The sequence below is a fragment of the Culicoides brevitarsis genome, chromosome 2 (genome assembly GCF_036172545.1).
Source record: "Culicoides brevitarsis isolate CSIRO-B50_1 chromosome 2, AGI_CSIRO_Cbre_v1, whole genome shotgun sequence".
NCBI lineage: Eukaryota > Metazoa > Arthropoda > Insecta > Diptera > Ceratopogonidae > Culicoides > Culicoides brevitarsis.
Window position 1 is genome coordinate 36,256,567 of NC_087086.1, and position 17,014 is coordinate 36,273,580.

The 17,014-nt window shown below is 23.6% G+C and overlaps 1 protein-coding gene across 1 annotated transcript in view; it reads left to right on the forward strand.

Annotated features, from left to right (window-relative positions):
* LOC134830672 (serine-rich adhesin for platelets) overlaps positions 1-17,014 on the forward strand; it is a 39,470-nt gene that overhangs the window by 1,285 nt on the left and 21,171 nt on the right. Inside the window, exon 2 of the mRNA XM_063844226.1 lies at positions 834-935. Within this exon, the coding sequence (XP_063700296.1) occupies positions 834-935 (102 nt within the window). The remainder of the gene's footprint in view (positions 1-833; positions 936-17,014) is intronic.

The window sequence follows — 17,014 nt, forward strand, 5'->3', positions numbered from 1 at the left end:
TCTCAAAGTTTGAATTTTTAATGTTTTATGAAAAATTAAAACAAAATTATTAAAAAATTTTATAAATTAAAAATTATTTTTTTTTGAGTGAAAAAAAAATTAATCGTATCTAAGTTCGATTTTTTTATTTTTAATTTTTTTAATAATTTTTACGCTGAAATTTATATTAAATAATTAAAAATAATAAATAATTAAAATAAAATTAAATAAAAAAAAATAAATTAAGTTAAATAAAATAAAAATTTAAAAACATTTTAATTTTTAATGAAAAATTAATATAAAAATATTTAAAAAAAAAATTAATAAAAATATGATGAATAAAAAAATATAATAATAAGTAAGACAAAAATATTTTTTAATTTTTTTTTTTTTAATTTAAAACTTTTTTAAATATTTTGACGTATATTAAATTTTAAAAAATATTCTTTTTATTCATATTTCAAATTAAATTATTTTCAAATATTTTTAATTTAATTTTTAAATTTTTCAAATAGCAAAAAAACTCACTTTTAAAAAAAATTAATTTCCTTAAATATTTTTTTCACACAAAAAATTTAAAATAATTTAAAAACAAAAAAAAATCCCTTACAACTTCATAATTTTACGCAGTTTGACCAAAAACCTACCAATTATCTGCACTTAAGGGTGCCATAAAAATTAATCTGATTAGTCTTTATTACTTTTTGCTTCCATTTTTTTCTTGTTTTAACAAGTTTCCATTTCAAAATAATTTAAAACACCCGGGATTTTTCTATTCTAAGGGTACTTTTATTGATTTTTTGGGTTAAAATTCATTCATTTTTTGACCATTATCTTTTTTTTTTGTCTTTCAGATGACCCCACCAACACCAATTCAACCAACCCAACAAGACCTATTTTACTTACAAAATAGTCCCACAAACAACAGCGACATGGAAATACTTCGTCTAAGAAAGGTAAGTCTCATTTTAATTTTTTTTGCAAAAACTTGTTGAAAGCGAAATCCAATAGTTACATAAAAAATGAGCAACGTGCTCCGAACAGTCAATTATACCGCTTATTAGATTAAAGTCAGTATTTTGTTGCATTCTCATTGCAACGTCCTTGATACTTTTCGCTACCATGCATCAATAATTATATTTTTGTGCGAAATTGAATATTAGCAAAATTGGATTAAATTACTTGCATTGACGTTTTCTTTGGTGATTTGTGGTCGCGCGAATTCCTTCACGTTTCATATTTTTCCGATAGTTTTCTGCGTTATTTTTTCGAAAGGAGACCAATTTAAAATAATGATCAATTTTTGAGCGGTAATAGAGTTGCAATTTTAATCAAAAAAATTTTTTTCAATGTAAACGTTAAATTACTTTTTGTTTATGCAACTCATCTGCGGAAATAATGCACAAAATGACGAGTAACCTTATCTATTGAAATTGGTTAGAAACACGCCTTTGTCTGGATTTTTTCTTGTTCTTCCTGCGATTGTGTGCCGCCGCGCCTTTAAATCCTTTGATAATTCCTTGCTGTGAACAATTCCGACCTTAAAGAGAAAGAGAGACAAAAATGAAGAGATACCGGAAGTGCTTCATCAGTATTCCCCCTTTTACGTTGGTAACTGCAAGCGCGGCAGACACACATCAACAACGTCGAACAATATGATGTGTTATGATAATTTTTTTTTCGCTTTGTGAAGAGATTTTTTTTATTATTATTTGTTTTGTTGCGTTACAACATTCGGTGGCTCATAGTGACAGTTTATTTTTTTTTATACGAAATTTATATTCAAAAACATTCACTACTTAGCTATTATTATTATTATATTATTAGCGGCAAATTTCTTTCTTTCGTAGCTTCGACGTTTTGTCGAGCAAAATTTTTATTTACTATCGGAACTCGATTTTTTTTTGAAAGGTTGTCGATTTTTTGTGTGTTTATTAAGCTGGAAAGAAAGAAAGTGAACTTTTGGTGAACTCCTGGAGAGAGTCGTGTGTCAAATCGGAAGCGGATCTTTTAACGAAAATTTGGCGTGAAATTAATTTTTGATAATTTTTAATTTTTTTGAGAATTTTTTTACTTAATTTCTTGAAAAAAGTGTTAAAGTTACTGAAAAAATTGACATCTTTTTTTTTCTAAAATCTTCATTTTGAACAATTGAATTAGCAAAAAATTGATTTTTTATAAAAATTTTGACATCTGTCAAATTTTATTTGAATTTTGACGTTTATAAATCATTTTGGATTATTTTTAAAAAAAATCTATTTTGATGAATTTTTAATAAGAAATTTTGTTATTCAAAACAAAATTTTTACAAAATTCGCAAAATGCTCCTATATTAAAATATTTATTAAAATTTTGACAGCTGTCATAATTTGACAGTTAAAAAATTTTACATAATTTTTAACTTTTTTTTAATTAAAATTTTGATTTATGAAAATTTAAAGTATTTAATTAGAATTTTTATTGAAAAAAAACTAAAATTAAACATAAAAATCTTCTAAAAATTAAATTTGAATAAAAATTTTGACAGCTGTCAAAAAAAATTAAAGTTCAAAGATTTTACATTATTTTAACTTTTTTTAATTAAAAATTTGGTTTAAGAAAATTTTAAATTGAAGATTTTTATTTAAAAAAAAACTAAAATTAAACATAAAAATACTCTAAAGCCGAATTTAAAAAAAAATTTGACAGCTGTCATCTGTCAAAATAACTTTAATTTCTTAAAAAACTCGAAAATTTTGTTTGAAAAAAATTATTCATCCCAAAAACGTAATTTTTCTGGATGAATCATAAGTTTTTAAACTGATCACTGAACTCCAGCATCATTTAAAAATTAAATTTTAACAATTTTTGTGCTTTGTCACGTCATGCAAAACGTATTTTTTTCAACAGTGTCACATTCAATTTATCGCTAAAGTCGTACCAAAGTCAAAAAATGCATAAAAAATCACTCAGACTCTTCAAAACTGGAAATAACATAATAATAACAATAATGAATAACCATCAATGCATAAATTTGAAAAAAAAAGTTCTCTCCTAATGTTACTCGCGTGAAGACAAGCCCTATTTTTTGATTCATTTTATTTTTACAGTTCAGTTCTTCTCATCACTAATGCAACAATTTTTGATCTTCGAAATTTTTCAATATCTTTCGAGTTGTCTCCCGAAAAAATCTCTGTCAACACTTTCTCGTCATTTGTTTGTTTACCAAATTTTGATAGACACCTGAAAACATCGAAAATTGGCCTACTAAATCACTTTGCAGCCCAATTCATTTTTTTTTGTTATTTGTTACAATCCCATTTCTGTCAACGCAATTTCAGTTTTTTGTTTTATATCAAATTAAATAACAATAGAACACAGTTTCTAACCGTTATTCTGAGTTTCGTATCAAAGTCTAGCAGCACACGATCGAGAGACAGATACAGAGAGAAAGAGAGGTGTTTCATGCCATTGTTGTTATTATAAATAAATTATTTCAGTAAAAGGCGTGAAAAAATAATGGAAGTTCTTTCGCTTATACTTCAAAATGATTCATTCACAAAAGAAAAAAAATGTAAGAAAAAAATTGGCTCACATTCCAACACGTTCCATAGAAGAATTTGAGATAAAATTAGACGATTTCTCCCAAATGATGGTGCATCGCATGACATTTGACTTACTTTCAGGCGAATGTGTCTAAAAAAAATAAAAAAAAAACTTTCTTAAAGCGTTTAAGAAGGTCACGTGGTTAATGTTTGTTTATTTCGAAACAAGTTTTTGCATTTTCAGGCGAATGTTGACAAATATTGTGCGGAAAAAAAGCACGAAAATGCGTGTAGTTATCATGTTGGAATTTGCCAAAACATGCGTTTGTTGTTATTTACAAAACAACTTAATATTCTACGTGGTTTTAATTATATATTTGGTGAAGTGTGAAAAATTGATGTCTCGCAACTTACATAAGTCTTTTAATGAGGTAAATTATCTTATAGCTCTTAAATTATATCTGAACTTGTCTAATAATATTTTTTTCTGATTTTTCTTCACAAAATCTAAAATAAATAGCAGGACAGAATGAATGAATAGAACAATATCCGAAAAAGCTCTTTCAATGTTGAGATGCTAATCTAGCTGAAGATCAATGAAATGGAACAATAATCATGGATATGAAGAAAAAAAATTTCGCAAACCGAAACAAGTCAACAGTCAGAGTAGCAAAAGGCAAAGAAAACAATATGAATACAGTTCCTTAACAAAAATTTTGGATTGATGAGAATCCGAGACATTCAAAGATCTTTCATGAGTCCTAAAGCCTAAAGAAACCTAAAGCCTAAAGAAACCTAAAGCCTAAAGAAACCTAAAGTCTAAAGAAACCTAAAGTCTAAAGAAACCTAAAGCTTCAATAGAACGTACAATTTAGAGAAAAGGATTCCATAAAATATCAAAAAATCAACTAACTCATGGCTCCTGTTACTTCGCAGATAAGACAAAGTCGTAATTATGTCTTGAATGTCACTTCTCACTCTCTTTGGTTTGATATCTTGAACAAAACGAACGTGTTATCTTTTCGCTCCGCATAAGTATATTTTATCAACGATCTATAATTGTATCAACTTAACTTCGCACCATGTCTTGAAAATATTTTGACTTGCGAAACTAAAATTCTTCACAAAAGTTCAGAATCCTCAAAACATTAAAGAAAAAAATATTTAACTCAATTTACACTCCAAAGCAAAACATTCGCCATTTAATTAAACCCATTCAAGATTTCAAGTACATCAAACTCTTTTGCAAATCTCTTTAATGGCAAAGACATGTGCTCAAATTCCATAAATAACTCTGTTGTCGCATCCATTTAAAATCAGGGCCATATCACAGTTTTTTTTTTCATCTCATTTCTTTCCATTTCTCCATTATGTCTGTTTGATCGCTTATTAGCGGCGCACATGTGACATGAATTACTAAGCGCAGACACAATTTTCTAAATTAAATTAATTAAAAGAAAAAAAAACTTGTAAGAATTGGAATTGACATTGCACGGTACAAAATAAATAATGAGGTGTTGTCAAGTACAAATAACTCACGGGTCGATCATCTTCGATCAGTCTGTGCTTGGATTTTTAATGAAAATGAAATGTTTATCTTAATTTCGTGTTTCTATTTGAAAATGCACTTTCGCTTCTTTTTTATACATTTTTTATGATGTTTCAAATCGTCATTTCATTAATAAATAAATAAAAAAAGCAGACGATGAGATTAAAATGCTAATTCTATCCAGTCTCAGTCTGTGATTCGTTAATATTCATGTCGCGTAGAAAGATAAAAAATTTCGTATACCTTCTTTGTAAGTTTTGATGACAAATGACCGTTACTGGACTTTGGTTGATCGCGTCGCTCGATAGACAAGACACTTCCCCAAAAATAGAAATTCATGCTAATAAGTTAACGACTCTTAACGACTTTTGTTACAATCCATCAAAAAATCCAAGAGACAAGATTATGACGAGATTATTTTTAGTTAAATGTTGTCACCTCAATATGCAAGTTGGTCGGTCAATGTACCGATTGCGGTATGATTGACAACTGTAATGATACCTTTTCCTCTTTGCATTTTTTGTGCGAGATTTTTTTTTTGTAATAAATATATGAGATTAATGGTTTTAGTCTTTTGGGTGTCTGTTATTTTAAATAAATAAATAGGTGACGATAGTTTTTATATTGCATTTGATGGGGATTTGGAACATTTTTTGTGCATTTTAATTTTTTTGATGCAAGTTGAAAAAAATTTTTTGAGCTAAAATTAGTTCATTTTTTGTTTCAAATGGTAAAAATTTATTTAAAAAATTAATTTAATTTAAAATAAAGATTAATTTATTTGAGTTAATTTTAAAAAAAATTAAATTTATTAAAAATAATTTAATAAAAAAAATTAAAAAAAATATAAATAAATTAAATATTAATAAAATTTTAATTTAAATTTAAAAAAATTTTCAAAATATAATTTTTGGTTGATTTTTCACGCTTGAAACTTAATTTATATTGAAAATTTTATTAAAAAAAATTTACGATAATTGGCTTAAAAAATATTTTAATTAAATTTTTGATACAAATTAAATTTCGAGTGTTAAAAAATCAACCAAAAATTATATTTTAAAAATTTATATAAAAAAAAATAAAAATTTAATAAATAATTTATTAAAATTAAAAAAATAATTTAAAAATTAAATAAAATTTTTATTTTATTTACAAAATATTAAATTATTTAAAAATTAAAAAAAAAAATAATTTATTTAAAAAAAATAAAAATTTTATTTTTTGCTGAATTCTTTATTAAAAATTAATTAAAAAAATTTTTGATACAATTTTTTGGTAAAAAATATAATTTTTTTAACAAATGCGCTCAAATAATCTTCACAAAAAATTAATTCTTTCTCTACTTTAACATAAATTCTCATAATAAATGCAAAAAAATCACAAAACAGGATGTAACAAGCATAATAACTAATAATAATAACAAGAACCTCATAATTCATTTGTCTCTTTTGATGTTCTTTCCTCATTTCTTGCAATATCACAATTTTTTTTTGTTGTTTACTCAGGGAACACTTTTTCGTCACTTTTTCTACTCTTAAACGCTTGGCAAGTACTCAAGACTAATAATTGCAACGTCTACCTGCAAAATGATTTATCGAACACGAGCAAATTGAAATCTAAATGACGAAGAAAATTGCATAAATCAACGTAAATTACTCTGTTTTTCTCTACCAAAAGTACCGGTTTGTTGAATTTAATGCACACAAAAATAAAATAAATTCATTTCGATTTCGTCGAAGCTGAAATTCCAAACACATGTGACCTATATTCATTCACGTTTTTTTTTCTTCCTTCTCTTAAGTGCGTAATAATTTACGTTAATTACCATTTCAAGTGTCTTGTTGTCTTATCGCTTATTTTAAGGGCCACGCGAATGACGAAAAAAATTCAATTCACTTTTTTTTTGTTTCTTGCTGCGGTTTTAATGGTAAAAGTTGAAATCTTTGACAGAAAAAAAAATTAAAAAATTTCATGAAAAAAAGAGAAATGACCTTGACGTATAAATAAACGTCACGCATATCAATCATTCGTTTATTTTTTTTAACTCTGCACGTTTCTTTAATAGCCATCCAAGAGCAAGGCAAGCCCATATAAATACATTTTAATGTTGTGTTTTGTCTTGTGGCTGGATGATGGGAGGATGATATATGTTATTAACATCGAAATTGGAGCTCCATGATAAAAAAGCTGAAAAAAGTAATAAAAGAAAGTTACAACTTTGTTGCAGAGAGTTTTTTTTGATAACGAAAGTGAAAATTTAATCAAAAAGGCGGATCAGCTGAAAAATGTTTAAAATTAAATCTAGGTCTGTGGGTTGTAATTACATCAAAAATATGTGAATTTTTTTTTGGGTAATCCGCGTTTTAAATGTTTGCGTGTAAAATTGCTTGTTGATACAAAGAAATTACTGAAAAAATGTGGTTTTAATTAAAATAGCGTCTGTCGTGGTATTTCAACATTTATTGCTTGTAGTTTGTTGCATTGAGTTTATGTGTGGAAATGAAAGAGGAAAAAAAAATTAAGTGAAATTGTTATCTAATACCTTCAATAAATACAATTAAAAGCGCAGGTATGAGGCTTGGATTAACTGAAACGGTGAATCAAGTGCAACAATTTAGACGTGTAACAAGTTGGAATTGGATTTTTTTTCGTTTTGGAATGAAAAATGTCTATTTGGGGCTTATGAAGAGTTTTTTTCGTTTATTATAGGGTAAATGTTCAATTTCAGTAAATTTTTAAAAAAATATTATAAATAATTTTATAATCTTTCGAAAATATTTTTTTTAATTTTAATATTTATTTAATTAATTAAATAAATTATTTATAATTTTATTAATAAATAATATTCCAAAATTAAATTGAAATGACATCTTTGAAATTTGAAAATTGCTCTTCGTTAATTCAATTTTTTATTTATTTTATAATAAGATAATAATTAAAAACTATTTAAGAAAATTATTCATTTAATTTAATTTAATTTTTTTATTTTTAATATTGTTTTAAAATAAAATTTATATTTTTTTAAACAAATTAAAATAATTAATTAAATTAATTATTTAAAAAATAAAATTTTTTAAAAAAATAATTTAATATTTTTAAATTTTTAATTAATTAATAAATACTTTTTTAATTTTAATTAAACCAAAAAAAAATTATTTTTATTTAAATTAAAATTAAAAACTTTTATTTATTTTTTTAAAATAATTTAATAATTAAAATTAAAATTTTAATAATTTATTTTTTTATTAAAAAAATTGTATTTAATTACAAAAATTTAAATTTAACTAAAAAATTTAAAACTTTAAATTTGACAACTTATAAAATAATTTTTAAAAATCAAATTTTTGGTTAATTAATTGACAAATTACCAAAAATAAAAACCTCGAAATATTTCTTAGAACATTTCCGTCTAAAATTTTCCGTTTGATTGGAAACCAAAAGCCATGAAATCCAACAAAAATATCCAAAATCTTAAAAAAAAAAAATACTTTTCATGTGAAAAACAAACATTGTCTACTTAAATCCGCTGCGGCGACACCAATTGCCTGCCTGCGCGTTAACGATTTGCAATAATCAGGGCATGAATTGCACAACAACAATATATCCATGTCTAAGCTCGCATTAATCTATTCGCAGTCAATGATTATCATGCTTGGCATTAAAATGTAATTTTAAACATTATGCGAGCAAACTTTTTACCATATCTGCTTCTTCTTCTTCATTTCTAATTTTTTTTGTTACGTACGGCGAAAATTATGAAGAGTATTAAAATTACACACACGACACTTTTCCATTCACTGTTCCCTTTAATTAATGATGGGTGAGCGAATATGTGTGACAGACCTTTATTCGTGTTATTTGGGAGCCACATGCGTCGTCGTTGATTATTATTAAAATATTAAAACTCTAAAAATTATGTAATTCACGTCAATGTAACGTTTTAATTTTAAATGTAGTTCGGATTGAAATAAAATTGAATTAATACATGTGCGGTTGGTTGGTTGGAGCGCTGCATGAATTGATATTGCAATTTTTTAGCTATGCATCGCTGCACAGCACTTTGCGTACGTGAAATGAGTAAAATATGCACTCTTCATGTTTTTTTTGTGTTCTGTTTTTGGATGATGGTTGAATACGTGAATAAACAACAATTGTGTGGATGATGATAAAATAATAATAATTTTTCGAGTTTTATTTGAGAGTTTTTTTTTGTTTTGTTATGAATTTCCGGAAATTGTTGAATTTTTCGCATTTTTATTGGAATTGAATGAAATGTTCAACAATTTATGATATCAACAAGTTTTTATTTGAAGGAAAAATGTTTTTTTTTTATTAAAGTGAAAAACATGCGAAAATTTAAAATATAGAGTAAAGTTGTTTATGTAGTTCAATCCATAAGCAGGAAAGAAAAATTACGTCAGTATTTCTGATAATTTAAAATAATTTATTATTTAATGTTTTAAGTGAATAAATTCAATTTTATTTCTTGTAAATAAAAATCTTCGCGAAAAATCAAATATTTAATTTGAAAATTTGAATTAGCAAAGAGCGATTCTCAAATTTTAAAAATTATGCAATGTACATTACATACTAAATTTGCAATTTTTCACAGGATTTTGAATATTTTTCTTAATTTTATTAGTTCATAAACCTTCAGATAACTAATCTACATAATTGAAAATGAAACTTTAGAATGATTTCTATAACAAAACTTGAGTTATTGCGATACAAAATTTTTATATGTTTAAAATTTTATTTCAATTTTTTAGTTTTTTAAATATTTATCAAAAATTTTAAAAAAATTAAAAATATTTAATAATTTTTTTTTTAATTTTTTTTAAATAAAATTTCAATCTAAATAATTAATTAAGTTTTATTAAACATCTAAAATTTAATTTAAAATTATTTATTAATTTTTTTAAAAATATTTTTTTGTTTCATTAATTTTTTTAAAATAAATAAAATTTCAAAATAATTAAATTGTATTTATTAAATATCTTAAATTAAAATTTAAAATTGTTTATTAAATTTTAAAAAATTTTTTTTTAATTTAATTTTATTATTTTCTATTTTTTTATAATTAGTTTTCTTCTAATTAATTTTCAAAAAATACTCTTAAATCAAACTTTCATCTAAGAAAAAATTAGCAAAATAATTTTTTGCCGCATCATTCCTTTACTAACAAACCTTTCACGAAAAAATTAAAAAAATCTCCAGACCTCATTAAATATTTATAAACCCATCATGACGCATCCAATCCGTCTGAGTCGAGCTCCAATGAACAATATCAATTTTTCATCAACAAATTCTCACAAGAAATTACATCGCAGCCCATATAATTATCTATATCAAGAAAAGATAAATAAATATAAACAATGGTGTGAAAATACGGAAAATGATATCATTACCTCCATAATTTCTTCTACTTTTTCTTATAATATAAAATTTATTAAAATAAAAAACAATAAAAAAGAAAAAAAAATGATGATAATCATCACATCACTTTTTCAAGACAAACAAACGAAAAAAAAATACAATTCACTTTAACACTCATTTTATGCATCAAAAACATACACGTAGGTTGTTTTAAAGAAATGGCTGGCTGCAAAACAATAAAAAATTAATTTACTTTAATTCACATGCATGTTCTTTATTACCAACTGTTTGTGATGCTCCAACATCAACAAGTTATTAGCATAGAAATTGTTTTAAAAAAAAAACTGAAGAAAAATTTATGGGTGATGGGATCATGAATAATTCGTGGAAATCTGCACTTTTGCATTGTGTTGACGTGACTTGTTTCTTTTTTTTTGCACAATTTCACAGAAAAAAAATTTTTTAGGGATGGGAAGAGGTTTAAAAGGTAAAAAAGTGACAACTTTTTTTTTATTAATTTCTAAAGAAAATTTAAAAAAAAATTTTTTGTGATATAACAAAAAAAAAAAAACGCACAAGAAGTGAAAACTCATCGTTGATCACTTAATTGCTACTTCTTTGTTTGTTTTTTGTAACAAAATGATACGCGCAAAAAATTACATATAATTTCTCTCGTTTTGTTTTGTCTTTTTTTGTCTCGTTAACGCACTTCACATCCGAAGATAAGGAAATCAGACATGTATGACAATCACAAAATTGAAGATAATTTCTATTTTTTACAATTTTTTCTTGTCACCCTGATGATCACAGACATGCGAAAAATGATATCTTTATTCACTCAAATAAGACAGACAAAACTTTCAAACACAATAAAATTGCTAAAAAACATTTTTTTAATGGTCAAATCATTCAAATTTAAGACATTTTATAACAAACTAACAATTTTTGGGCTTCCGCAAAAAAATAATAACAATGTTTGTTTGTGACTTTTGACTTTAAAAATAATATTTTTTATTTTGTCTCTAATGCCACACATGAATGAAGATTTTTTTGCTATTGAAAAGTTTTGTTTCAGGTGCACGATTTTTGTGATTTATATTGAAAAGTATAAAAGATATGAATAAATATTTTCATTTAAAATAAATCGTGATGGATAGAATAAAAGTTGGAATTGAGTTAAATTGAGGTGTGGTAGGTTACGTTTTATAGCTTTTTTTTGTTCAAATAATAAATATAAGAAGTTAATGAAAAAATTTAAAATAATGTAAAAATAAATGGCAGACGTCCAATGTTATTATTTTTTATTGAACAAGTTGATGGTAAATTGGATTGTAAAGTTCAAAGTTATTTATTTTTAATTAAAAAATGTAGAAAAAAATTTTTTTTAAGATTTTAATTTTTAACGGTCATTTTTTGAATTGACATTTACGAATTTTTGGTTGTAATTTGTCAAATAATTATTTTCGAATAATAATTTTTGATCGAAAATTATTTTTTTTTATTTATTTATTATTAATATTTTTTTTTAATTATCAAAAAATTAAAAAAAAAATGAAAAGATAATTTTTTTTTGTATTTTTATTAATAAAAAATAAATTAGTAAAAAAAATTTTTTTTTTAAATTTTATTTATTTTATCATTTAAAAAAATAATTTTTTAATATTATTTAATTTTTTAATATTTTTTTTTATATAAATTTTATTTTGATATTTTATTAGAAAATGACAGGAAAAAAGGCGCGAAATTTATTTTAAATTTAAAACATCAACGATTTATTTTTTTTAATTTAAAAATTATTATTGTTTAAAAAAAATATTAAAATAAAATAAAATAAATATTAAATATAAAAAAAATATTAAAAAAATTAAAATATTAATTCTCATTTTTTTTTAAAATTTATTTATTTTTTTTTATTTTTTAACATAACAAAATATTTTATTCTTGAGTATTTTTATTTATTTTTTTATTTTTTTATTTTTTTAAAAATATTTTTTTAATATTTTTTTTTTAAATTTTTTAAATAATAAAATTTTGAAATTAAAAATAAATAAATCATTGATCTTTTAAATTTAAAATAATTTTCGCGCCTTTTTTTCCCGCCATTTTCTAATAAAATGTCAATGATCACTTCAACGATCTTTTTTAACGTATTTTCCATTCCAAATTCACTTGTTAAACAAATAAATGCTAAAAATAAATAAAAATATGTTAGAACATCATTAAAAATGTCTCGTTATGGCGTTGATGCAATCAAGGTAATCATGTCACCTTCATTTTTGTTCCATTCTCATTTCATTCTCGTCATGTTGAATTAAAATATTTCTTTCGTCGGACAAAGAAGGATATGACAGGTTTATTTGTTCGCGATGTTTGCCTTCCAATTATGGGCAGAACAAGTAAAAATCACATAAAAAAATTTTTCTGCATCATTAAATCAATGTTCAACATGAATTTTATCTTTTTTTTATTCAAGAACGCAGCTAGAAATTGTGATTTATTGAGCAACTCGCCAACGGCTGAAATGTAGCAGGTGATAATTGTTGCAAAGAAAAAAAAAATAAAAAGCGATTGCAAAAGCGGATAAATATATCAAGCATCTTGTTTTGCAAATGTTTTCTCGTCGACTCAAAAGTGTTTTTATTGATTTTTTGTTCGACAAGTCGTGTTAGCTAATGTTGAAAAATTAGAGCGAGGCACTTGTTTGCAAACGACTGAAGAGAAGGGCTTGCGGCAATAAATATTTATTTTGAGGTGTGGAAGGCTTCTCAAGCCTATTTCACGTTCAACAACTCCTCGATCGTGTGAAAAATGCTCATTTAACAGCACATGTGATCCCTTCCCACATAAGTTTACTCTTCAGAACTTGCGAAATTTCTTCTAACTTCAATTATTTTCTCTCGCTGCCATTAATTAGCGATTGAATAAATTATGTATCTCGCGTCTAAATTTGAATAAGAAAAAACTCACATCATCAAAGTCGGCGTCATTCATTATAAAATGTAATGTAATAAATTAGTATCGCGTTATTTCTTTACGTGAGTAATGGAAAAAAAGTTCTCATCAGTTGGGACCTGAAGAATTGAATTAAAAAATTACGAATGTATGTCGTGTTACTTGGCAAGAAAATAATTGACTTTGTTTTGAATACATTTTAATAAGTGGCTTAATATTCAATTCTTCAACTCTTTACCTGAATGAAAAACAAAAAAAAAACGCAATAATTCTTGTGATGTGAGGGAATTGAATTGAAGAGATGTTCAATTCGTGGTACTATTTTAATTAAAAATTATTTTTTATTTTATTTTTTAATTTTTTTTCTTAAAATTTAGGAAAATTCAGATCAAATAGGTATCAGAAAAATAATTTAATAATTTTTTTAGAAAAAAAAAGTTATTTTTTTTAAATAAAATTTTAAATTTTAATTAATTTTTAATATTTATTTTATATAAATTTTTTATATTAAATTTTATTTAATTTTTTTTAAGTTTTAAAAATTAAAAAAAAAAATTTAATTAAATTAATTTTTATTTTTTTTATTTTTGACAAAATCCGGAAAAAAAAAATTAAATTATAAAAAAATTAAAATTTAATAAAATTTTCCAAATTAAATATGAAAATTAATTTAAAAATTATTTTTTTTTTTATTTTTTTTTAAATTTAAATAAAATTAATGTTGAAATAAAAAAAAATGGCATTAATTTCATTTTTTAAGAATTTTGATTTTTTTAAAATTTTTTTGAAAAATATATTAAAATTTTTTTTTTTAATTTTATTAACAAAATTCAAGAAAATTTGAATTTAAATGTGAAAAAAAATTTTTTCATAATTTTATAATATTTTTTTAAGTAACATTAAAAATTTAAATGAAATTAATTTTTAAATTACTTAAAATTATTTTAAATTATTTAAAATAATTTTTTTTTTTTAAAATTAAATTTTATAATTTTTTTTATTAAATTAATGTTGAATTTTTTAAATTTCGCAATTTTTATATTTTTTTTAAAAAAATTATTAAAAAAATGTTAAATAAATTTATTTTTTTTATTATTTGAATTTAAAACAATTTTTAAAACTTATTTTGTTGAATTAAAGAAAAAAAATTTTCGAATTTTATAAAATTATGTAAAAATTTTAAAATATTAAAAAAGATTTTTTTTAAATTAAAAAAATTAAAAAATAAAAATCTTAGAAATTTAAATAATATTTTATAAATATTTTTTAATAAATTAAATATAAAAAATAATCAAAAAATATAAATTAGGAAAAAAAAATTTTTGTGAAAAAAAATCTAATTTTTTTAAATTTAAATTTATTAAAAAAATTTAAAATTAAAATCTGTCTTGACCTGCACCTCCCTTCATCCATCATTAGGAAGTCTCACGTAACGATACATTTTTCGTTATTTTTTTCAAAAAGTTAAAAAGTCATGTTATGTTACGTTTTATGAGACACCATTACTATTCCATTACCATTCTTCATTGTTTAACCGTATTTTTTGCTACAAAATCACATCAAAAAGAACATTTCGTGTGAAGAATATTGCTGCGAACGACGTTGACGAAGGTGAAAGACCTTCTCACAAGAACAATAAATTAATTAAAATTATATCTTCTCATATAAATAATACTCGAATAACGTAACAAGACATTCTCTCGTGTCTCTCTCTCGTATTTTCAACTGAAGCGCGTACAACTACTTCCTGAATTCGCATTCAATTTTATTACATAAGAAAAAAAAATAAAATTCTGTCAAAGAACCGTGACAATGAAATTTTCCATCAATTCTGCAATTTTTTTATCGACTTGATCGGCGGCAGTCGGATGACGAAACAGAACCAAACAAATCAATTACATCACAAATAATGAGCACGTCGTTCGGAAATGTTCTGCAGTGTAATTGGATGGCAAAGTGGCTTCTAATTGCGCACTGCAGTCTCTTTTATTCCGTTCTTGGTCGATGCATTTCGTTGAGCAAATTAATTGAAAATGCGAAGAATGTAGAAAAAGTCGCTGCGAATCTCGGTGAATGTGTGGCTTAGTTGGCATGGATGACACGCATGAGAGACGAAAAACGCCAAAAAGGGCCAAAGAAATTTTTTTTTGTGACATAATCATTCTTCATGATCATTGTGGAGAAGAGGAAAAAAAAAGATTAAAAGTTGTAATTAACTTTTTATTTTATTTTATGAGGTTTGAAAGGTGATGTAATGCAAAGTAGTTGAGGTTATTGGACGAGATTTGGTTGGGCGATCTTTCTTGAGAAGTTGAGATGATTCACGATTTTAACCTTTCATGAGTATTTTTTGAAAAAAAAAATTTTTTTTAAGACAAAAGGTGCGTGTGGAAGTTCCGCGTTACGGACAGCCCTTGAACTTTACTCTATTATTAGTTAAAGTATTAAAATTTTAGGTTGTTAAAATTTTTAAAAGTGTTTCATTTTTTCACTTTTTAAAAAATATTAAAATTAATTAAAATAATTAAATTATTAAAAATTTTAAATCTTTTAGAAAAATTATTAAAAAAATTAATTTGTTAAAATTTTGTTTTTTAAATATTATTTTAATTAAATTAAAATTAATAATTAAAATAATATTTTTTTAAAAATAATTTAAAGATATTTTTCGATATTTGACCCTTGTCTTGAAAAAATTTTTCTTTATCAAAAATAATTAATAAAAAAATATCAATAATTTTAAAAAATTAAATTAAACTTAAAAAAAATTATAAAATTAATTTTAAAAAATTTTTTTAATTTAAAAAAAATATATTTTTATTAAATATTTTTCTTCAAAAATTTCAATTATTTTTTTTTAAATTAAAAAATATTTTTTTAATTAATTTTATAGTTTTTTATGAAATAAAATATCAATTCTCAATTAATTCCTGATCATTTCCATTAATTTTTTTATAGATATAAAAAATTAATATAGCCTTTAAACGACTTTTTCCCGTTTCACAACAAAGTCATTAGATCAGTTTTTCTCTTGAAATTCCTCAAGAAATGCTCCAAGAATGACGCAATTTGATGTAAACTCAATAAAAAAAACTCAAACAACGATAAACAAACAATGAGTAGCGGTGATGATTATTACTCTGTCTGTCTGGTATTACTTCAACTTACCTTATTACTTGCAATTCAATGCAAAAAAAATCGTACCGTAAATGATAGCAAAATAACTCTTGCATTGTTTTGAATGAAGCAAAAAAAAAATTGCCGGTTTAATGAATCAAAAGTTGCAGAAAACTGTAACATAAAATATTATTAACAGAAAATTCTTTGAAGTTTTTCTAATTCCCCTTGATTGCCTCATTTGAAATGATTGATAGAAGAATTTTTTTGCCGTTCTTTGAAGTTCGCGCAATAAAATTTTCTATTCTTTCCGCGTGATTTTTTTTTCATCATTAATTGGCGACGAGGAGATTTTTTTTCGTGTGTGGGAGGTAATTCATGCGGGTGTTTGTCGTAATTAAATTTACTTACGCAGGACTGACATATGGTAATCAGACAAATTACTTGCGAGGCAAGTCAGTTCATGAGAAATTTTGACGTAAAAAGGTTCAAATTTTATGATGAAATACGAAAAACG